Genomic DNA, 20,792 nt, shown 5'->3' on the forward strand with positions numbered 1-20,792 from the left:
TTGAAATTACCGTAATATTATTATATTCTAGTACCAAAAAGAACAATACTTTTAAATGTGTACCATGATCGCTCCTGGTCCAGGATATCCAATCTTCAATATTTGATTAACATGATTGTATTATATTTTAGAATTTTGGTTAGTTTCGCTAAGTTGCTGTCGCAAAACCCTTCTCATAACCTTGTTGGATGCCGTCCTTGGAAGAGATGGCAGTGTGACTACTTGAGAAACCTACACAATAGAGCATGTATTTAGAACACTAAACTGCTGTGATAATACAAAAGAGAAATGCTAAAAACAAACTCTCTAACATACTTTTTTGAACACTCTTATTGGTTGGAATTTATTGAAATTACAAAATTTTATGGGTTCCACATCATATTTAATGTACCTCTATCCTAATTTTGTAGTTTTCAATAAATTTCATTCAATAAGAAACAATGAGTTAGAAAAAGTGTTCCTAGCACTCTTTCAACCTCAATGTGACCATTGTACATATAAAAGAAGCAGTCTTCCAAAAGAAAAATAATCATTACCCTGAACAGTGGATTTAGTTTCTTTTGGAGAGCTGAATTAAAAGACATCCTCAATTGGTGTAAATCTTGCTTTGTGCTATTTGAATCCTTGAATACAACAGCTATAGTCAACAACTCAGGCCCACCACCAGAAGGTGGTACCCCTATTGCAGCTGTTTCCAGAATGCTGCTATCTACTCCATTGCATATGCGTTCAATCTCAACTGAACTCACCTGTCCAAACAAACAGCATGAAATGATAGAACACACTAATAAAGTCGAATGCTTAAACTTTTCAGAGACACTATATACAGAAAAAGACAACTAGACTAGTCTCTCTCACACACAGAAACCTGTTTATTATCAAAAGAAGTTATCAATATAATCGAGAATCTATATGATTGGAACTACAAAAAAGCTATGGCAAATTTTATGTAAAAAGGCTCTAACGAAACAAAGCTCAACTATTTGATATCAGCAAGATGTAATATATTCTCTGCTTAGGCTGCACAATTACCCAATTCATGCCCCAGATTCCTTTCTAGAGACACATTTTGTGCTGATGCATTCTATGAAGGTTAATTTTCAAATAATAATTTAGATTCATATGACAATTAATTGAGCATGATCCTCTACAGCTGCATTTCAACTGTACAGGATCACAGACTTTACATTTTTTTCTTCTGAAAGAAAATTGAAATAGAAAAACGTATATGTGAGCTCGAGAGGATCCATTTCATATATTTCTTCATCTAAGTTAATGACAGCATATCACCTCATTCCCAGGAATTACATGAAGAATTGGAGAATGGTTGTTTTGCACATATTCATTTAACATTCCAACTATTTTAATAATTAATACATAGGCAAAATATTTACCTTGATTCCCCCAAGGTTCATCGTATCATCCGAACGACCATGTGCATGATAGTATCCTCTAGCAGTACGCTCAAATACATCTCCATGCCTCCGTAATACCTGATTAGACAAACTCAACCGTAAGTTTTCAGGTACCCCAGATACCCAATTACCACATAAAGGAGAATGGTATGCCCACCTTTCCATTCAAGAGAGGCATTCCTTTGAAATAGACACCGTAATGGTCAGCGTTAAGCAGTGTATTTGAAGCCCCTAGCATGAGCGGACCAAGAGCCAACTCACCTATTCCTGGAACATTTTGTGGCTGTCATAGAAAAGAAGACCAAAGATTAGTTAAAGTACCAAGTCTGAGCATTAGTTTGCTCAAGAAATAAAAATGAAGGGCCATAGATCATTTGAATTTTGATCAGTTCGGCAAAACTAAGAATAAAAGCTTCTAGAACTAAAATAATACCAAAATATAAAGCTGTCTTAGTAATTGTAAACACAAATACATAGTGGTCATAAAAGCTTATCAAACATTAGTTGTAAAGTCATAAGCATGTGATAATTTCATATAGATCACTAGCATATTAAAAAATGATAATTGTGACAAGCAATATTTCAATCAAAAGTTGAATAAATAGTGCTTACAATAGGAAGGCCTTCATCATCAAGAATAAACAAACTGCAGCACATAGCTGGTGTGCTAAAAGCAGCTAATGACTGAGCCTGTAGTAGTGATCCGCAAACAAATCCACCCCCAATTTCTGTACCACCACAATATTCAATGATAGGCTTGTAGAGAGCTCTCCCCATCAGCCAAAGGTATTCATCCACATTAGATGCTTCACCAGTGGAGCCAAAGCAACTATATCATTCAAAATGAATAGTTCCAATCAAATACTGCAAAATCATAAATGACATCCACATTCATGCATTACCACCTTATTAGGGGGGAAGACTCAATTCAACTAATACTTACCGGATAGAAGACCAATCATAGCCAGATGTGGAATTTGTACTTCTCCAACTCCGTACAATACTTGGAATAACACCAAGCATTGTTACTTTAGCATCCTAAACAAGACACAAAAGCATTCAGTATGAAGAAAAGAATATCAAAAACAATCCCAAGGACTGGCCAAAAAAAGCACAACTATTGTGATGTGTTTTGTTTATTAAACAGTAAATCTAGGGCAAGGGATACTTGAATGTATGTTTTAACATGGTTATTTTCAAACTGCATACTGGCACTGGCAAAAACATCAATCAGTGTCATTATGCGAAACGGTATAGTTATATTCAATAAGTGTTTCCTATCTTTATGATTATGAAAAGCAAACATTAGGTTGATTGGAAAAAAAGAAATTTATTGAGGTAGAGTTACTATAATAAATAGTAAAAGTACAACAACAAATAATACTATTATGCCATTAAATTACTTCAAGAGCTGCAAGGTGCAGGCTGCAGAAACACACTCCACCCCTCTGCTTTTGTAATAGAACATAAATACAAAATATACATTTGACTTTCCCCAGATGCGCCTACCTACTTGTGGATTTTATACATGATAAAATGATAAATTACCAAGAGTTAAGTCACTATAGCAGAAAATAAACTGCTAAAAAGTTGTAGTTTCTATTATACAGTCCAGTAAACAGAGACAAAGAATACACATGCATTTTTAGTTGATGTTATATCTTACTTGAGAAAACTGTTTTGACTTGCTAGCATGAGTTCATGGAAATGCAAAAGACAGAAACAATAACAAAAAATAATCTTCCAAACAAGTGCTTGTTTTTCTGCAGAAGTAGTAACTAAATTCTGAGTACGTACCAGTCAATGTAAGAATAACAAGTGTTCACACTTCACAGGCAACAAAAGCCTATGAAAAGGGCTAAAAAATTTAAACAGTAGAATGAGTTTGTACCTGTACAAACTTGGCAAAGGCAGACCCAAGAGGGGATCCAATATACAGAGCCACTGAAGCTCCATTTAGCAAGGATGCATATACTAGCCACGGCCCCATCATCCATCCAAGATTAGTGGGCCAGCACACTACATCACCTTTACGAACGTCCATGTGGCACCATGCATCTGCAGCAGCTTTTAGAGGAGTAATATTGGTCCATGGAATTGCCTTCGGATCACCTATACCACCAAATGAGATGATATTATATTAGCTTTTGGCTAGCTTCATATGTTGAATGAAATCTTGGTATTGAGTTAATCCTTTTACCTCAAATATCCTTGATCAACAACACAAAAACTTATTTTGTCTAGAGGATCCTTTCAGGCTAAAACAAAAAAATTAAACTTACCTGTTGTTCCAGAAGAAAAGAGAATGTTTGTGAATGTCTCTATTGGTTGTTCAGTAGCTATGAATTCCTTGCCTCTGTATGTTACATGATAACAAATGAGAATTAAAATTTCAAGAGAATATCATAACTTTTCATGCAGTAGAACTTTTGAATTAGTTCTGAGCATCAGTGTACATGATAATGGTAAAGAAGCAAAGGAATATCCCCTACTAATGTTCTATTTTATTTATAATTTATTGCATAAATTGAATATCTATGAATAAATCAGGACTAATGTGCATACTTGAGATTATTGACTTTCTCCAAAAAATCATGCCAAGAGACGTCACCATTACGCAGTTTCATGCTAAATTCAGATCCTTTGGTAGGGATAACTACTGCCATAGGTGACTGTGCATCCACAACTCTACTGCATTTATGAAGCAACAATATGAGACACCCTATTACTGAGCAACAAAGAAAACAACTCAACTGCTGCGTGTCTTTAGCAAATAGTGAAAAGAATTTTTCACCTGTAAAGGGGGATACTTTTGTCACCACGCATAATAAGATCCTGATTAATGAAACAAGAGGAAGGAAAGGGAAGAATGAGACAGGAAAAGTAAATTACTATAACACCGCAATTAGCCACAAAATTGACACCCATTTTACAATAATAGTCAACCTATCAAGAAATAAACTAGTTTTTTAAAGGGTTAATTAAGTTTTTAGTCCCTCAAATTTTTCAGATTCAAATTTTTAGTTCATCAATTTTCCCCCTCTTTTTTAGTCCCTTATTTATTTTTATTACTTAAAATTAGTTCTTGTTTTGTCTATTTTTAGTCCCTCATTTACTTTATATTAGGCACTAATTTGGAGCAATAAAAATAAATGACACTAAAAATGGGCAAAAATTTTAGAGGGATTAGAAGTGATGACAAAAAAGTAATGAAGGACTAAAAGTTGTCAAAAAAAATTTGAGGGACTAAAAATTGGAAGCTAAAAAACGTGAGGGATTAAAAACTTAATCCACCTTTTTTAAATATGTCCAAATGATAGGATTTTATGCAGGAAAGGAGGAAAAGAGAATAGAGTCCGAATAATTTAAATTGGTATTTAGATATAAAGGATGTGAAATAAAATACAAATTAGTAACTCCTATTTATAAAAGGTGTTAGTCATGTGGTCCTTTTGCACCAAAGAATAAAACTAGTGGTGGTGACTTCTCCCAACGACTGATTCCAGGGACAAATTCTCTTTGTCCAATGAATCATAGCAATGGTGACTTGGATATGAATCAAACCATCCTGAACTGAAGTAGTTTATCCCCTATCTTTGTCCCAGATAAATTCTAGCATAGTCTCTATCACAGACAGAGGTGGAGCAAGGGGGTCACCCGAAGATGCCATGGTCACCCCCAAAATTTGAGCTTTCTTTAAATTTTTTACATAGAATAAAATTCTTTTATGCCCCCTTGGATAAAAAGGAAAAATAGGCCTTAATGAGGCATTTTATGCGCGGTCCCATCTCATGTCCTAAATGAAGTCTAGCCCCATATCTAAAAGCTATGGCTCATTTCCCATCCTAGATTCTGCACTGCATTATATTTTTAATTCATTTTTTTAGCATTCTTAATTTTATTGTACTGCTATATGACCTCCAACTATACTTTATGGTAATGAATGTTGGACTTCGAAGAGACAAAAGAGAAAAAAACATAGGAGTAGCATAAATGAGAATGTTAAGATAAATGTGTAGTCACACATAAGGGAGAAGATACAGAATGATTGTGATAGAAACCAAGAATTGAAATGGCAAAGAAAAGAAAGAATTTTATTGAATAGGATGAGAAGAACAGAAAATAGGAGAGAAAACTCTCCTCCAAGGATTTTCCCTTCACAAAGGATTTCTCCTCTCACAAAGAACTAATGTTCAATCTACAAATGATCAGATCCCCTCTCTTCTATCCTTCTTCCCCGATTTATATCTAATAAATCCCTCTAACTAACTCATTAGCAAACTAACTATCTTAACTAACTTTCCCTTCTCCTTATATCCTAACAATACACCCATCCTAAAAATAACCTTGTCCTCAAGGTTGGAATTTGAAAACTAGAATTACACACTTTCTCAAGTTTTCCCCGATTGCTGGAAAACAATTGCACTCATTGTAGCTTAGCTAGGAATGACCCACTGCCTTACATGCAGGTTGAGTTTGGTGGCTCTGGTGGAGATCAGGATGAAAGCAAATTCTGATTAATCTGGACTACCATAGGTGATGCAACAATCTTTTTCCACCTTTTCTCTATAATCATGTCATCAACTACTCTGACATCCAAGTTTAGCGGTATAAATCCTGCCACCTAGTTTAAACTCCAAGTTTCTGGTTCGTATTGTGGAAGCTGGATCCCATGGCTCATCTTCATCACCATGATCGTCATCTGCCTTTCATGATAGCATTGTGGTGCTTTCCAGTCGTAGGCTTGGGATATGCCAATTAAATCTCAGAATGAGTTTGGTTGGCATAATATCCAATTTTCTGCTCCTCCTTTATGCATCCCATTTCTACAACCCATTTGGGCCTGACTCATTATGTAAAAAGTTGGGCATACTTGGTAGAATTCCAAAACTTCCCCCTTCCCTCTTTCCTATCCTTCAGAACTGAATCATTTACACTAACAAGATGTGCGTCTTAATCATTTACACTAACAAGATGTGCGTCTTTGGCGTCCCTCCTAGGGGGATCAATTGTGAACCCGCTGGCCACTTCATGCAAACTCAAGTCTGACGGCTTCGATGGTGGTGGGGATGAGGGTCGACTCTATATAACTTGAATCTTCATGACTGTCTCTGTACCGCCCTTCTGCCTTGGCTCCATTTTTGAGCTGTCATCCATAGACACCACAAAATTTAATGCTAAAGGCTCACCCAAAAAGTTGACATTCCAAGATTCCAACACCATTGATGTTCCAACCACCTTCATGAATGATTTCTGTTGCATCATTAGCTTCGACTTCCTTCTTGATCAAATCTGTTATTGGGTTATCAAGAAAATCGTCTTCACAACCCACATTCATCACTCTATTTTCCTTGTGCTTCTTCCTCTTTATCGATGGATCAACTTCTTCCTCCATAACCTTTTCAATCTTTGTTTCTCTTGCAAATTTTGCTTCATCGTTTTTGGTTTCTTCTCCACCACAAAAGGTGTGGTTCTTGATTACTGAACCTTCTTTACTTCTATTTTCTGATTTCAAGAACTGCAATGGGTCATTGTCACACTCAAAACTACTACCCTTTAAACGAGTTTCCCCTTCTATGCTTCTATCAGATTTGGGTAGTTCCACCTTTCTTGTCTAAGAACTAGCCTTTGCTTCACTGCATTCTGACCCACTTCCCTCCATGCTATTTTTGTCTTGTTGAGAGGCATGGAAATTAACTTCTTCGTTTAATATCTTGTGCAACATGTGTTTCAGCTTTGAAATGTTCGTCCTCTCTTTCAAGAACTTTGTGGAAGTCTCCCTTTTTATGATGTGGGTTTCCATCTCAATTTTCTCTTCTTGCTTCAAGATACTCAATCTTTTATGTGGGTTACCCTAGTTATCTCCAAATCTTTTGATTAAAGTTGTGGAAACTGACCCCCAATCTGAATTTGGATTCTTTTGGCTCCAAATGTAGAACCAATGTGTCGCAGCACCCTCCATGCTCATGCATGCATATTGCAGCTTATGGAATGAAGGAATTTCTTGTACCTCAAAGAATTTTTCAGCCCTAGCAATCCAACTAATTGGGTCTGTCCCTATGAACGTTGGCAGCTCCACCTTCTTAGACCAAATTTGTGATTCCTCCATCTCTAACATTGGATCTCCCTCAAAGATTCAACAGGTCGGACCAATTGTTAAGAACCAAGAATTGAAATGGTAATGAAAAGAAAGAATTTTATTGAAAAGGATGAGAAGAACATAAAATAGGAGAGAAAATTCTCTTCTAAGGGTTTACTCTTCACAAAGGATTTCTCCTTTCACAAAGAGCTAATGTTCAATCTACACATGATAAGATCCCCTCTCTCCTATCCTTCTTCCCCTATTTATATCTAATAAACCCCTCTAACTAACTAACTAACTAACTAATTAGCAAACTAGTCATCTTAACTAACTTTCCCTTCTCCTTATATCTTAACAATACACCCCTCCTAAAAATCAACCTTGTCCTCAAGGTTGGAATTTGAAAACTGGAATTAGACACTGAGATGACACTTTCTCAAGTTTTCCCCAATTGCTGGAAGACAATTGCACTCATTGTAGCTTAGCTGGGAATGACCCACTGCCTTGCAAGCGGGTAGAGTTTGGTGGCTCTGGTGGAGGTCCGAATGAAAGCAAATTCTGATTAATCTGGACCTCCATGTGTGATGCAACAATCTTTTTCCACCTCTTCTCTATAATCATGTCATCAGCTACACCAGCATCCAAGTTTAGCGGTATAAATCCTGCCACCTAGTTTAAACTCCAAGTTTCTGCTACCTTGCACTTTGTATCACATCATATGAATATCAATTTTAGATTATTCAATCTCTAACACATTTACTCCTTCCCATCTTAAAATCATCATAATTTCAACAGAAACAACTTTAGTTTTGTCAAGTGAGAAATACAGAAAAATCATTAAAAACATGAAAAGAGTGATAAATCATCAAAGGAAATTAGGGAGTCAACCTGAGTAAATATTACTTTTGCTTTTGATATTTTAAGCCTGGTTGATATTTCACTAGCTGCAAAACTATCAGCAATTGATACAACAACATAACTTGCAAGAACAATAGCTAGGTAGATAACCACAGACTTGACATTCATTGGCATATCAATCGCAATTGCAGATCCTTTCTCCAGACCCAGAGATTTGAGAGCATATGCAACTAACCTACAAGTTAACAGAAATAACAGGGTATCATTTTTTTTTTATTAATATTTGGATATGAAGAAGCTAAATGTAGAATAATCAAACTATGTACTATTTCAATTTCAAAGCTTAACCCAACAATATAACATGAATTTAAGAACTGCAGCATATAGCTACCATCTATATTTTCTATTTTTCCATCACAATTTGGTATAAATCAACATCTTCAAATATATAAGACAGCAAGCAAGTCAAATGATCTAGACAGTCCTTCTAGACGGGACAAATGATGAGCCCTGCAGGACGTTTTGGGCTGAAACAGTTACCTAGCCCAAGATGATGAATGTCAAGGGACCTGGAAGGCCAAAATCACAATATGCTAGGATCTTGAACCCCATGTCCCTTCTAGGTTTATACCAAAACCATGAACCAGGATACCTCTGTATTGAGCATTGACAAGGAATCCCCTTATTATTATGGTATTAACAGTCAAAATATACAACAAAATCAGGAAGCGTTGATCCTATTAAATGGTGAAACACAGAAAATTAGAACAATCATGGAAATGGAAAATGACAGGAAGTGATAGAAAATCCTGAGTTGCAAATCACAGACCAGCCAAAGTGACCCAATTGATTCCCAAATTCTGCTATGCTTCCCAGTTACTCTCTCCTTTGGTCACATTCTCCTCACCCTTTTCCATACTTGCAGAATTGCCCACTCCAATAAGCAGTTTCCAAGTGTTCATTCTGTTCCACCCCCCACCCCCCAAACAGTATCCTCCACAGTTTTATCTAGCTCTTATCCTTCTGTACCATTTGTTGCATACTTATTCCTGCTCTCATTGACCTACATAACCTCCCTCGGCCCATGTCTTTCCATCCTACTTTCTTTTTCTTTTCTCTTACAAATGTGTGCTCAATGCCCACCAGCAATCAACCATGTCAACCAAGGGAAAAGATAGGGTAAGGTAGGTCTTGCTTACTTTGCTCTAACATAGAGATACAGTAGAGAAATTAAAGAATCTATTTTAAGCTGACCTTTGCCCTTAAGGGTGAGTTTGGTTGTGTGGAATGGAAGAGAATTGAGAAAAAATATTTGAACTAAAGTAGTTTGGTGGAGGTGTGGGACCCTCACTATTTTCTGAAAAGTTTCCCTTGAATAGTAATCTCTTGGCAACCAAACCAAGGGTAAATGATGGTTAAGGAATCAATTAATAGAAAGTTTTACTAGCAATCATGGTGGAAATGCATTGGTAACAAATAATGTTACATTTTCCAATAAAAAATCATCACTTTTGATTCCTTAACCATTGCCCTTAAGACAATAATTAGCAACTCAGAATGTTAAAAAGTTATGAACAGCCATGAATATATACAATTCACAACTACAACAAATAAAAAAGCATCAAAAGCTAATAACAAAAGGCTAATTGCAGCATACCAAACTTCGTCACGCAATTCCTCGAGTGTCATCCTTTGTAGAGGGAGATCATCAAGTTGTTCATCACGCCATATTATTACTGTATCATTCAAACTTCTTTTGCCATTTACATTTAAGCAATTCTGTGCTGGATTAATAGATGCTCCAGGAAGCCATTGACCACTCGGGTGTGATAATGGGCTTTCCCCTGAGGGGCTATCACGTAAGATGCATTCAGGTGGTTTGGAAAATGATATGCTCATTTCATCCAACACACATTTCCAATATATCTGAAACAATACACAACAACAATGACAAAAACTGCTAAGAAAATGAAAGCAAATCCTCCATAAATGCTACCAATACACTATCTACAAATTGTTTCCAACACCCTTATTGAGTGGAATTTACATAGGACCCACAAAATAAGAGATGAAACCCAGTAACTTAAGTGGGGCCCACGTCATTTACTGGGAGTGATAGTTTTAAATTACAGTCTGCAACTGCACTTGCCTGCAATTTTCTGGGATATTAAGATTTTGGAGTTCTGTATAACCGTCACTAAATGTAATTTAAAACCTTGAGGGAAACTCGTAAGAATTTCACCCATTAATGAAAAAGGACATTGGAAGTGTGTTGGCAAATGTTATTAACATCCCAGATGAATGTAAAATCGGTAGCACCTCAGGGTTTGAGACAGAAAATTTCTGGAAATCATCAAAGCTTGTAATAGGATCCTTATATGCCGAACACAGAAACTCTTCACCCTTCCTCTCTAGCAACTTCCAAACATTAGTCAAAGCAGCACTTTCCCTAATGACACAGCAAACAAGGTTTAAAAAAAAATCACTAACCTTTCATTTCATGACTAAAACTAATACACACATACTTCAATCAATCATCAATTCACATAATTGAAGAAATAAAGCACACAAACTAATACACACATACTTCAATCACTCATCAAAAACTAATAACTAACACACGTTGATAAAAAAAAACACAGACACACATGTCTTTGTAAGTAACATACGGGTCGGGTATCCAAGCGGGTGGGTCGGAACCGTAATCCTTGTAGCAACCATAGTACAGCATCTGATGAAAGGAGAAGGGAAGTTCAGGGTTGAGGATGCTGTTGCTGACGTGCTGCCACGTGGCGGGGGTGCCATTGCCGTGAGTTTCAATGATTTCTGCGAGACCATGGTGGAGAGTGGCAGCGTCTTCTCTTGCAATTCCATGGGATTCAATATCCGACACAGTGATGGAACTCAGCGATTTGTAATAAGCCATGTGTGTAATAGTAGGATCCAAAGTTGCACCACTCACTTCACCCAAAAGCATCAAACCCGTTTCAATGGCGGGTTGATACGGATAATAACCGTTCAACGTTGCTTCTGTGATTTGAAGACTAAATATATAGCATTTAATAATATGGTAAAATTTAATTCTATATTAAATTTAATGAAGTAATATATACTTTTTTATATATATAATATTTAACAATATTGTTAAATTTAATTGTATATATTATATATCATTATTAATAAATACAACAATTTAATAGGAAAAAGGAAAAAGTATGTTTAGTTACATATTTATAATAATATATAAATATTTATGCTCAAGTCTGCTTAGTAGTTTTTGTAATTTGGTTATTTAAAAATATTTTTTAAATAATAATAATTAAAAAATGGATTTTTTAGTTATACAGTGGACATTTAGTGGACATTTGTTTTACGGAATCTTGATCGATTTCAAAAAATATAAAGACGAAAATACGTATTTTTATGTTTTTTACAAGTTTTGAAAAAAGTGTTTTTGAGTATATTATTAATTTTTGAGAATGTTATAATTTCATTTTTTGTCATGTTTTTTTTTTTACACTTATATTTCCATTAGGAGGTGTTGGAAAAGTAACATTTTTATGGGAATGTGAAAATTATTATCTAAAATGTATATATTTTTATTTTTTATTTAAATTTTAAAAACAATTCCTAAGAATATTAAAATTTAACTAAACATATTTTATTTAAAATATCAGGTGAGAATGGTATTCTCATATTATATTCCTAAAAAAGTAAGAAGATTTAGTGAAACAAATGTTCCTGTATTTAAATTTGAAGTAATTGATAATCATTTATCTAAAATACTTAATATAAACTAAGAGAAATATATTACGTTAATATACATGTATTTTTTCATTTTAAATTTTTTGAAAATTATATATATATATATATATATATATATATATATGTGTGTGTGTGTGTGTGTGTGTGTGTGTATGAAAGAGAGAAAGAATCAAATTATATTAGTATAATTTTAACAATTATTATATTATTGGATAAACATTTCAAAATATACTAAAATATGAATTTGATTACCTTTTTATTATTGTTCAATTTTAACAAAATTTAACACAAATAATCTTGATAATATGTAGATATAATTTAATTGTTGGATCAATAAAAACCACAATCTATATCAAGTTATAAAAATGATATAATAGTTATTAAAATTACACCATCTTTCCTTTCTTTCTCTCTTTATATATACTAGCGGAAACATAGACTGTGCCCTTGTACGTCTGTATTTCTATTACATTAAATTTGACATGTTAATGTAACAAGGGGACCAAAAGAAAACCCCATCTTATTTGCATACTAAAATGTATTTAACTCATTTTGGTCTTTTAATTTTTAATTGTAATATTGGATCCCCTAATCTATAAGGTACAATATTCACACTTTTAAATCTACTATTCTTTCTGTGTAAGATACACTTGTCCTCAGTATATATGTTGGAACAAATAAAGTTCTTCACACACACTCACACTATGCACTCACTCACTCTATATTAGAGAATAAGAGAAGATGAAGGAATCGATTGAGAAAATATAGGGAACTTAGAATTCTGAATAAAAACTTCTGCACTCTCATTCTTCTCATTCATGATCACTATTATTTTTATACACACTGCACATGTAGCTATAACAACCTTCATAGTTGTCAAACTAACTTCAAAATGAATCACTAACTAACTCCTAACTAACTAACTAACTGAATTACAACATATATCAACATCCCTCCTTAATTCAGATTTGTCAAAGATGTCACTCCTAACTTGTCTCTCAATTCCTTGAACTTTATAGACTTCAATGGCTTAGTTAGTATGTCTGCAACTTGATCTTCAGACCTACAAAACTCCAATTCAAGCTTCTCCTTACTCACTTGATCACGCAGGAAATGAAACTTGGTTTCAATATGTTTACTCCTGCCATGTGCCACAAGATGCTTAGCTAAATCAATTGCTGATTTGTTATCCATCAACAACCTCATAGGACTGTAATTTCTCAAGTTTAGTTCTTCCATTAAAGCTTCCAACCATAGAGCTTGACAGGCTGCCATAGCAACAACAATATATTCTGCTTCACATGTTGACAAAGCAACTATACTTTGCTTCTTTGAGCACCAAGAGATTGGTGATGTTCCAAATTTGAAAACATAACCAGTAGTGTTTTTCCTATCATCCTTATCATCACACCAATCTGAATCACTATAACTAAACACTTCTCCTTCTATATTCTTCTGACTGTAAGGATATAAAATGCCAAGATTCAATGTTCCTTTCACATACCTCAGAATCCTCTTTGTTGTCAGGAAGTGAGGTGTCTTTGGTTTCTCCATAAATCTGTTTATCTACCCAACACAATAGGCAATATCAGGTCTGGTGTTACATAGGTACCTCAATGAGCCTACAATTTGCTTGCAAGGTAGGATCAACTTCTTTCTCATCCCCATCTATTTGTAGCTTAATTCCAGTTTCAGTTGGTGTGATAACAAAATTGCACTCCATCATATTGAACCTCTTCAGAATGTCTTCTGCATACTTCTTTTGATGCATGAAAATCCCTTTACTGGTAGAAACAAATTCAATACCCAGGAAGTATGATAGTTCACCAAGATAAGACATCTCAAATTCTTCCATTATTCTTCCTTTGAACACTCTTATATCTTCTTTACTACTGCCAGTCACTAGCTAATAATCTACATAGAGACATATTATCAAAAACTCACCAAAATCTGTGTTTCTAACATAAACTCCATGCTCAGTAGTGCACTTGGTGAAATTCTGCTGGACTAGGAAGCTATCAATTTTCATATTCCAGGCTCTAGGAGCCTGCTTGAGGCCATATAGTGCCTTATTCAACTTGTAGACTTTATCCTCTTGTCCTGCCACTACATAACCAGGTGGTTGAGTTATGTAGACTTCTTCTTCAAGTGGCCCATTCAAAAATGCTGACTTCTGATATAGAGACCAGTTTCTGTTGCTAGCAGTTGCCACAATGAGCCTAACAGTTTCAAGTCTTGCAACTGGAGCGAGAACCTCATTGTAATCCAAGCCATGTTTTTGCAGAAATCCCTTTGCTACTGATCTTGCCTTATACTTGGACACATCTCCATTAGGCTTTACTTTAGTCTTATAGACCCACTTCACATCAATTGACCTTTTTCCTTGAGGTAAGTGGACTAACTCCCAAGTCTGATTCTTCTCAATTGATCTCAATTCTTCTTCCATAGCTGCTCTCCAATTTGAACTTTGTGAGGCTTCATCATGACTTATTGGTTCTGATTCAGCAAGTAGAGCAAAGTGCACAAAATCCCCTTCTGCAGTGATTCTTGTATCAGGATACAATTCATACTCTCTGAGTGTTTGTGGTACTTGTCTCTCTCTTTGTGACCTTCTGAGTTGCTCTCCACATGATGGCACATCCTCTTCACTTTGTTTGTCTTCAAGGTTCACAATCACCTTTCTTTCACCATTGTCAACAACATTTATTTCCCAATTCCAGCCCTTAGTTTCATCTATCAAGACATCTCTGCTAATCACAACCTTCCTCATTCTAGGATCATACAACTTGTAGGCACCAGTTGGATGATATCCAATGAGTATCATTGGTTCAGCCTTGTCATCAAGTTTCTTTCTGTTCTGCTCAGGCACATGCTTATAACATAGTGAAACAAATATTCTGAAATGACTCACACTAGGTTTCTTTTCTAACCATGCTTCTTTTCTGACCATTCCCTTCCCTTTCATCATGCTCCTGGCCATGTTCAGAATGGTTCTGTTTCTTCTCTCAGCAACACCATTATGCTGAGGTGTATAGAGAGATGTCACTTCATGAATTATACCCTCTTCATCACAAAATACTTGAAATTCATGTGAGTTATACTCACCACCTCCATCTGTTCTAAGCACTTTGATTACTTTATCACTTTGCTTTTCACTCAACAGCTTAAACTTCTTAAAAATGTTAAACACTTCACTTTTCTGCTTAATGAGATAGATCCACATTTTTCTAGTAAATTCATCAACGAATGACACAAAGTAACTGTTACCTCCTAGGGATTTCACTTCAAAAGGACCACACACATCAGAATAGATCACTTCAAGCTTTCTTTTGGATTTGATTGGAATTTCTAACTTGAAAGAATTCCTTGGTTGCTTTGAGACACAACACTCAACACACAATTGTTTTGGTATCTCAATTTGGGGAAGACCATGAACCATTTTCTTACTTTTCAATTCACTTAAACTCCTGAAATTTAGATGACCAAACCTATGATGTCACATCCAGCTTTCATCACTTATAGAAGCAGCCAAGCATTGAAATTCTGCAATCTAAATTCCAATCTTGAATGTTCTGTTTCTTGACAAAGGGGCCTTTAGAATCAACCTCCTATTGCTATCAAATATCTTCATTTGACTGTCCTCCATCTGCATTGAGTAGTCCTTTTCTAGCAACTGTCCCAAACTCAGCAAATTATTCTTCATATTGGGAACATATAGCACATCATTGATAAATGAGTGTTGTCCATCCTTCCTCTGAATCATCACATTTCCAATGCCTTCTACCGTTACAGAGTTGTTATCTGCAAACTTGATCTTGCTCTTCACCTTATCGTCAATGTTTACAAACCACTCTCTATGTCCAGTCATGTGATTGGAACAACCTATGTCAAGATACCACAAATTAACATTGTCTTCTTCTGAGTTTGTTGTTGCCATTAGTAACACTTTATTAGAGTCATAATCTTCATCTTGTGTCAATTGAGCCTCATTTGCATTTCTTGGAACCCTTTTATTTTTGCATTCATTTGCAAAATGTCCCCATTTCTAATAGTTATAACACTGAATCCCTTTCTTGTTGAATTTCTTCTTGCCCACTTTGTGATTCCCTCCACCTTTCTTGTCAGTTTCTTCATTCTGGTTATGATTTACAGAACTGCTGGAGCCCTCACTTGACCCCTTCCACTTATTGTTCTTCCACTTTCCCTTCTTATTCTTGCCACCATCATAGTTGTTCCCTTTGGTTGTTTGGGCTTGCATAGCTTGCTCAACTGATCTTTGTGATTTTCTTTCATTTAACCTATCTCTTGAGCTTCAAGTATTCCTTGCAGTTCTTCAATTTTCATTTCTTCAAGATTATGGCCTTGCTCAATTTCCACCATTATATGACCGAATCTTGGTGTCAAGGTTCTTAATACCTTGTCAATGATCCCCCAGTCTGATTGCTTGTCACCATAAGCATTCATTTGATTTGTAATTGCCAAGATTCGTGAAAAGAACTCACCAATGCTTTCTTGATCACTCATTTGTAGAAGTTCATACTGCCTTCTCAAGGTCTGCAACTTCACCTTCTTGAGTTTGCTATCCCCTGCATAGAATTTCTCTAGAGTATCCCATGCCTTCTTTGCAGTATCAGCAAATCTAATTTTCTGAAAATTGTCTGCATCTACACACTGATGAATAATTAACAATGCCTTTGCATCTCTTTTCATTAAATCTCGGTGAGCCACCTTCTTTGCATCAGTTGGGTTCTTGTCAGGTTCTTGAACCCTTTCTTGCACCACTTTTGTCACATCTTGAAATCGAAAGATTACCTTCATCTGAGCACACCAATCATCATAGTTCTTGCCTATGAGAACAGGCATAGATGCTGGAAAATTTCCATTCGAGGAAGTCATCTCAATTTCGGTATCCAAGGATCTTGAACTTCAGCTCTGAATACCAGTTTGTTGGAACAAATAAAGTTCTTCACACACACTCACACTATGCACTCACTCACTCTATGTTAGAGAATAAGAGAAGATGAAGGAATTGACTGAGAAAATAGAGGGAACTTAAAATTCTGAATTAAGACTTCTGCACTCTCATTCTTCTCATTCATGATCACTATTATTTATACATTGCACATGTAGTTATAACAACCTTCATAGCTATCAAACTAACTTCAAAATAAATCACTAACTAACTGAATTACAACATACATACATACATACATATATATATATATGTATAAATATAGTTGGTTAGTTTTTAAGTTAATATTTGCTTAATTTTTTTCTAGTAGTGCATCATATATTTAGTTTTACTCATAAAATCAATAATAAATAATAAATATTTTTTTCATCAAACTTATCATTTATTAAATAATTATTTATTAGAGATTAAATATTTAAATAATTGTGTAAAAAACATTTCAACTACCTTTAATATAGTGCTGGATTCGTCCCTCAACATAAGTAGCATATATCTTATTTTACAAGTCCAAAGGATACATAAAAAGACTACACCAAAGATATTATTAATCCATAATTATAATTGTTTTGTAATAATAATTTTTCTTTAATTGAGAGACTGAACAATGATGGTATTTTAGCACGATTTGCTTACCTGCAATATTCAAGGTAACTATAATAGAAATATTGAAAAATATATTTAATTAAAACTATCATATTTAAAATATTGAAATGAAAAAATATAATACATGATATTATGTTGTCTTACCTAAAAAAACCATTGAAAACTATAAAAAGACAAATAAAATAATTTAGTTTTTTTGATAATAAAAATAACATGATATTTGTTTTAAAGAAAGCATAATTTTTTTTAAAAAATCCATAAAATCTGTAAAGAACTAATATCTTATATTATTATATAATTTTCTATGAAAATCATATTTTAAAAAAAACTATTGTATCTATTTGTTCACATTTCTATTGTATTAACATATTTTCATGGAACTAAATTTAACATAATTATAATTTCTGACCTATACATCAATTATATATATATATATATATATATATATATAATTGCTTAATTATATATATATATATACAAATAATTAAGCAATTATACATAAGTATAATATATATATATATATATACTTTTTAAAACTTTTTGTTCATTTACTATGTATAGTTATTTAATAAATTATATTTTGTGAATTGTGCAAAAAGTACTAACGCGTGCTGAAAATTAAGTATAGAAGTCATGTTTCTCTGCATTTTTTTATTTTTTTATTAACACATTAAATTAAATATAATCAGGTTATTGGGTGTTTTATTGATCCTAATTGGGAATTTATTCATCTAGGAAAGGCAACCTCCAGCGTCATGAACTATGTGGTCATCAACAATTTGATATCAATGTGTAATTATCATTTTTTTCTTCTAAATTTTCCTCATGCTTTTGTCGTTGGCTTCAATATACTTTTTTGTTCATTTACTATTTATAGTTATTTAATAAATTATATTTTGTGAATTGCGCAAAAAGTACAAACACGTGCTGAAAATTAAGTATAGAAGTCATGTTTCGCTGCATTTGTTTTATTTTTACTAAGACATTAAATTTAATATAGTCACGTTATTGGGTGTTTTATTGATCCTAATTAGGAATTTATTCATCTAGGAAAGACGACCTCTGACATCACAAACTTTATGGTCATTAAAAATTTGATATCAATGTGTAATTATCATTTTTTTTCCTTCTAAATTTCCCTCCATGTTTTTGTCTTTGGCTTCAATAGCAAATATATTTGTGTGTTGCATCTCTGTTTAATTTTGACCTCTCCTCCCACTGCATGAAAAATAGACAGAAAAATTAAAACAAAATTAAGCATGATACAATAAATATGAGCACATTTGAGTCATCATGTAAGAACATCATATTAGGACCCAACCAAAATTCAATAATGTATTGTTTTGTATTTTTACTTTCACTATGAAAATATAACCTTTTATTTTTTTTTATAAAAATGTAAAAAACACAATAAAATAATCAAAAAACAGAATTAAACACGATACAATAAATATGAGCACATTTGAGTCATCATGTAAAAACATCATATTAGGTCCCAATAAAAATTCATTGATCGATCCAACACCGTAAGAAATGACAAAAATAGAAGTAAAAGATCGAATTCACTTAAAATGGATTGGAGCAATAAAGGACATATTTATAATTTCAGTAAATGAAAACAATAAATAAGAAATATAGTATATGATATACTTTAAGTAGACAAATTAGTTTATTTTTAAAATTAAAAAAATGGGCAGGTTTGACTAACAAATTGGTAGATTTTTAAATTGATGAAAAACAAATTTGATTCTCATGATTTTGTAATAAATAAATCAAGAAAACAATAACATTGATATGAAGAAGAAGAAGAGGAACACAAAAGTGTAGGGATTCAATCAATCAATCTAATTTGATTCTAACAGATAATCATCAATCCTAACCACATGTTTTAATTTCTATCCATGTAGAGAGAAATTATTGCATAAAGATGAATAAAATCTCATTGTGTTCTCATACTCAAAATCATGATGAAAACTAAATGCGGAAGCGTACCTGGATTAGCCATAATGGAATGATGAAAGATTAACGAAGATCAAAATAGATTTTATGATCTTCCAAATGTAGAAAACTTTATTTTCTTATCTAAATTTTCTCTTCCAAGCGTACCTGAATTAGCCATAATGGGACCATAACCTCTTATATTGGTAACTGTCATCAGTTACCCCAAATTTGATCATTATAATTTGGCCCCTCATCAAATTATAATATCACTAATGACATCTACACAATTAGCCTTTCATGACATATATGCCCTTAGTCATAATTTTATATTGATTAGAACACTTTAATATTTTCGCTAATAATATAATGACCCTAACTCATCCAATTATGTGATATATATGTATGACCCAAAATTGCTAACAATCTCCCACTAGTCACAAAAATATATATATCCTTACAATCCTTATGAATGTGTTAGACTTTATGAGCTCAAAATTTTCCATTACATGCCTTGAGCATATTCCCAAAATCTTGTCCATTGATTACATCCGCACGTAGAACCAAAGCAATTTTCATTGTATCAATCACAACTAAACCCATCAATGATCACTAATGCTGACAAAATCAAATGACATAGACTTATCATGAAATGTGTAGCATGAAAATTATGTGAAGGTGGCCTGTATATGTCTATTCTCAACTGGTCCTACTTTACCTCAATGAGATCATTTAATAACCTTAATGTACAAAGTGTAATAACTGAATAATAAAACATACACACACACACACACACACACACACACACACACACACACACATATATATATATAACCAAATATGTCCAAAAGTCAATGTATGCATACATAAAATCTAACATAGAACATAAAATACATAAAAGTGACTAACTCACACTAAACCAAAGATTCTTCGAACTGTAAAACACACATGTGAGCAACATGCTCATGAAAGACCTTGGGTGGAAGTCCCTTAGTAAGAGGATCTGCTACCATGGAGTTTGTGCCATGATTTGATGCCTCATAGCATGTCACAAATTCTGCCGCCATAGTGGATGAAGTAGTAAGGGTTTGCTTGGCACTGCGTCACGAAACTGCACCACCAGCTAACATGAAAATGTAACCTGAAGTGGATCTCAAAC

General features: G+C 33.9%; 3 protein-coding genes across 5 annotated transcripts; all 3 read right to left on the reverse strand.

Moving 5' to 3' along the window:
• Positions 1-11,379, reverse strand: LOC100795985 (probable acyl-activating enzyme 17, peroxisomal). 3 transcript variants are annotated; one of them, XM_003552002.4, is made up of 14 exons: positions 11,025-11,379; positions 10,675-10,804; positions 10,013-10,281; positions 8,386-8,590; positions 4,210-4,250; positions 3,981-4,106; positions 3,698-3,771; positions 3,307-3,527; positions 2,359-2,453; positions 2,028-2,244; positions 1,573-1,698; positions 1,395-1,493; positions 537-749; positions 1-231 (listed from the first exon to the last, which is right to left on the reverse strand). In XM_003552002.4, the coding sequence occupies exons 1-14, from the start codon at positions 11,330-11,332 to the stop codon at positions 121-123; spliced, it is 2,235 nt and encodes a 744-aa protein (XP_003552050.2). In that variant the 5' UTR covers positions 11,333-11,379; the 3' UTR covers positions 1-120. The 3 variants fall into 3 exon arrangements, with proteins under 3 accessions (XP_003552050.2, XP_040870532.1, XP_025984024.1); XM_041014598.1 differs by lacking the exon at positions 10,675-10,804 and having other exon boundaries at positions 11,025-11,372; XM_026128239.2 differs by lacking the exons at positions 10,675-10,804; positions 11,025-11,379 and adding an exon at positions 10,505-10,661.
• Positions 11,380-15,670: 4,291 nt separating this feature from the next.
• LOC102666802 (uncharacterized) lies at positions 15,671-16,057 on the reverse strand. The gene has a single exon (XM_006603289.1). The coding sequence runs from the start codon at positions 16,055-16,057 to the stop codon at positions 15,671-15,673; it is 387 nt and encodes a 128-aa protein (XP_006603352.1).
• A 356-nt stretch (positions 16,058-16,413) lies between these two features.
• Positions 16,414-17,016, reverse strand: LOC102666934 (uncharacterized). The gene has a single exon (XM_006603290.1). The coding sequence runs from the start codon at positions 17,014-17,016 to the stop codon at positions 16,414-16,416; it is 603 nt and encodes a 200-aa protein (XP_006603353.1).
• Positions 17,017-20,792: the final 3,776 nt, after the last annotated feature.

Source organism: Glycine max, chromosome 4 (genome assembly GCF_000004515.6).
Source record: "Glycine max cultivar Williams 82 chromosome 4, Glycine_max_v4.0, whole genome shotgun sequence".
Lineage (NCBI taxonomy): Eukaryota > Viridiplantae > Streptophyta > Magnoliopsida > Fabales > Fabaceae > Glycine > Glycine max.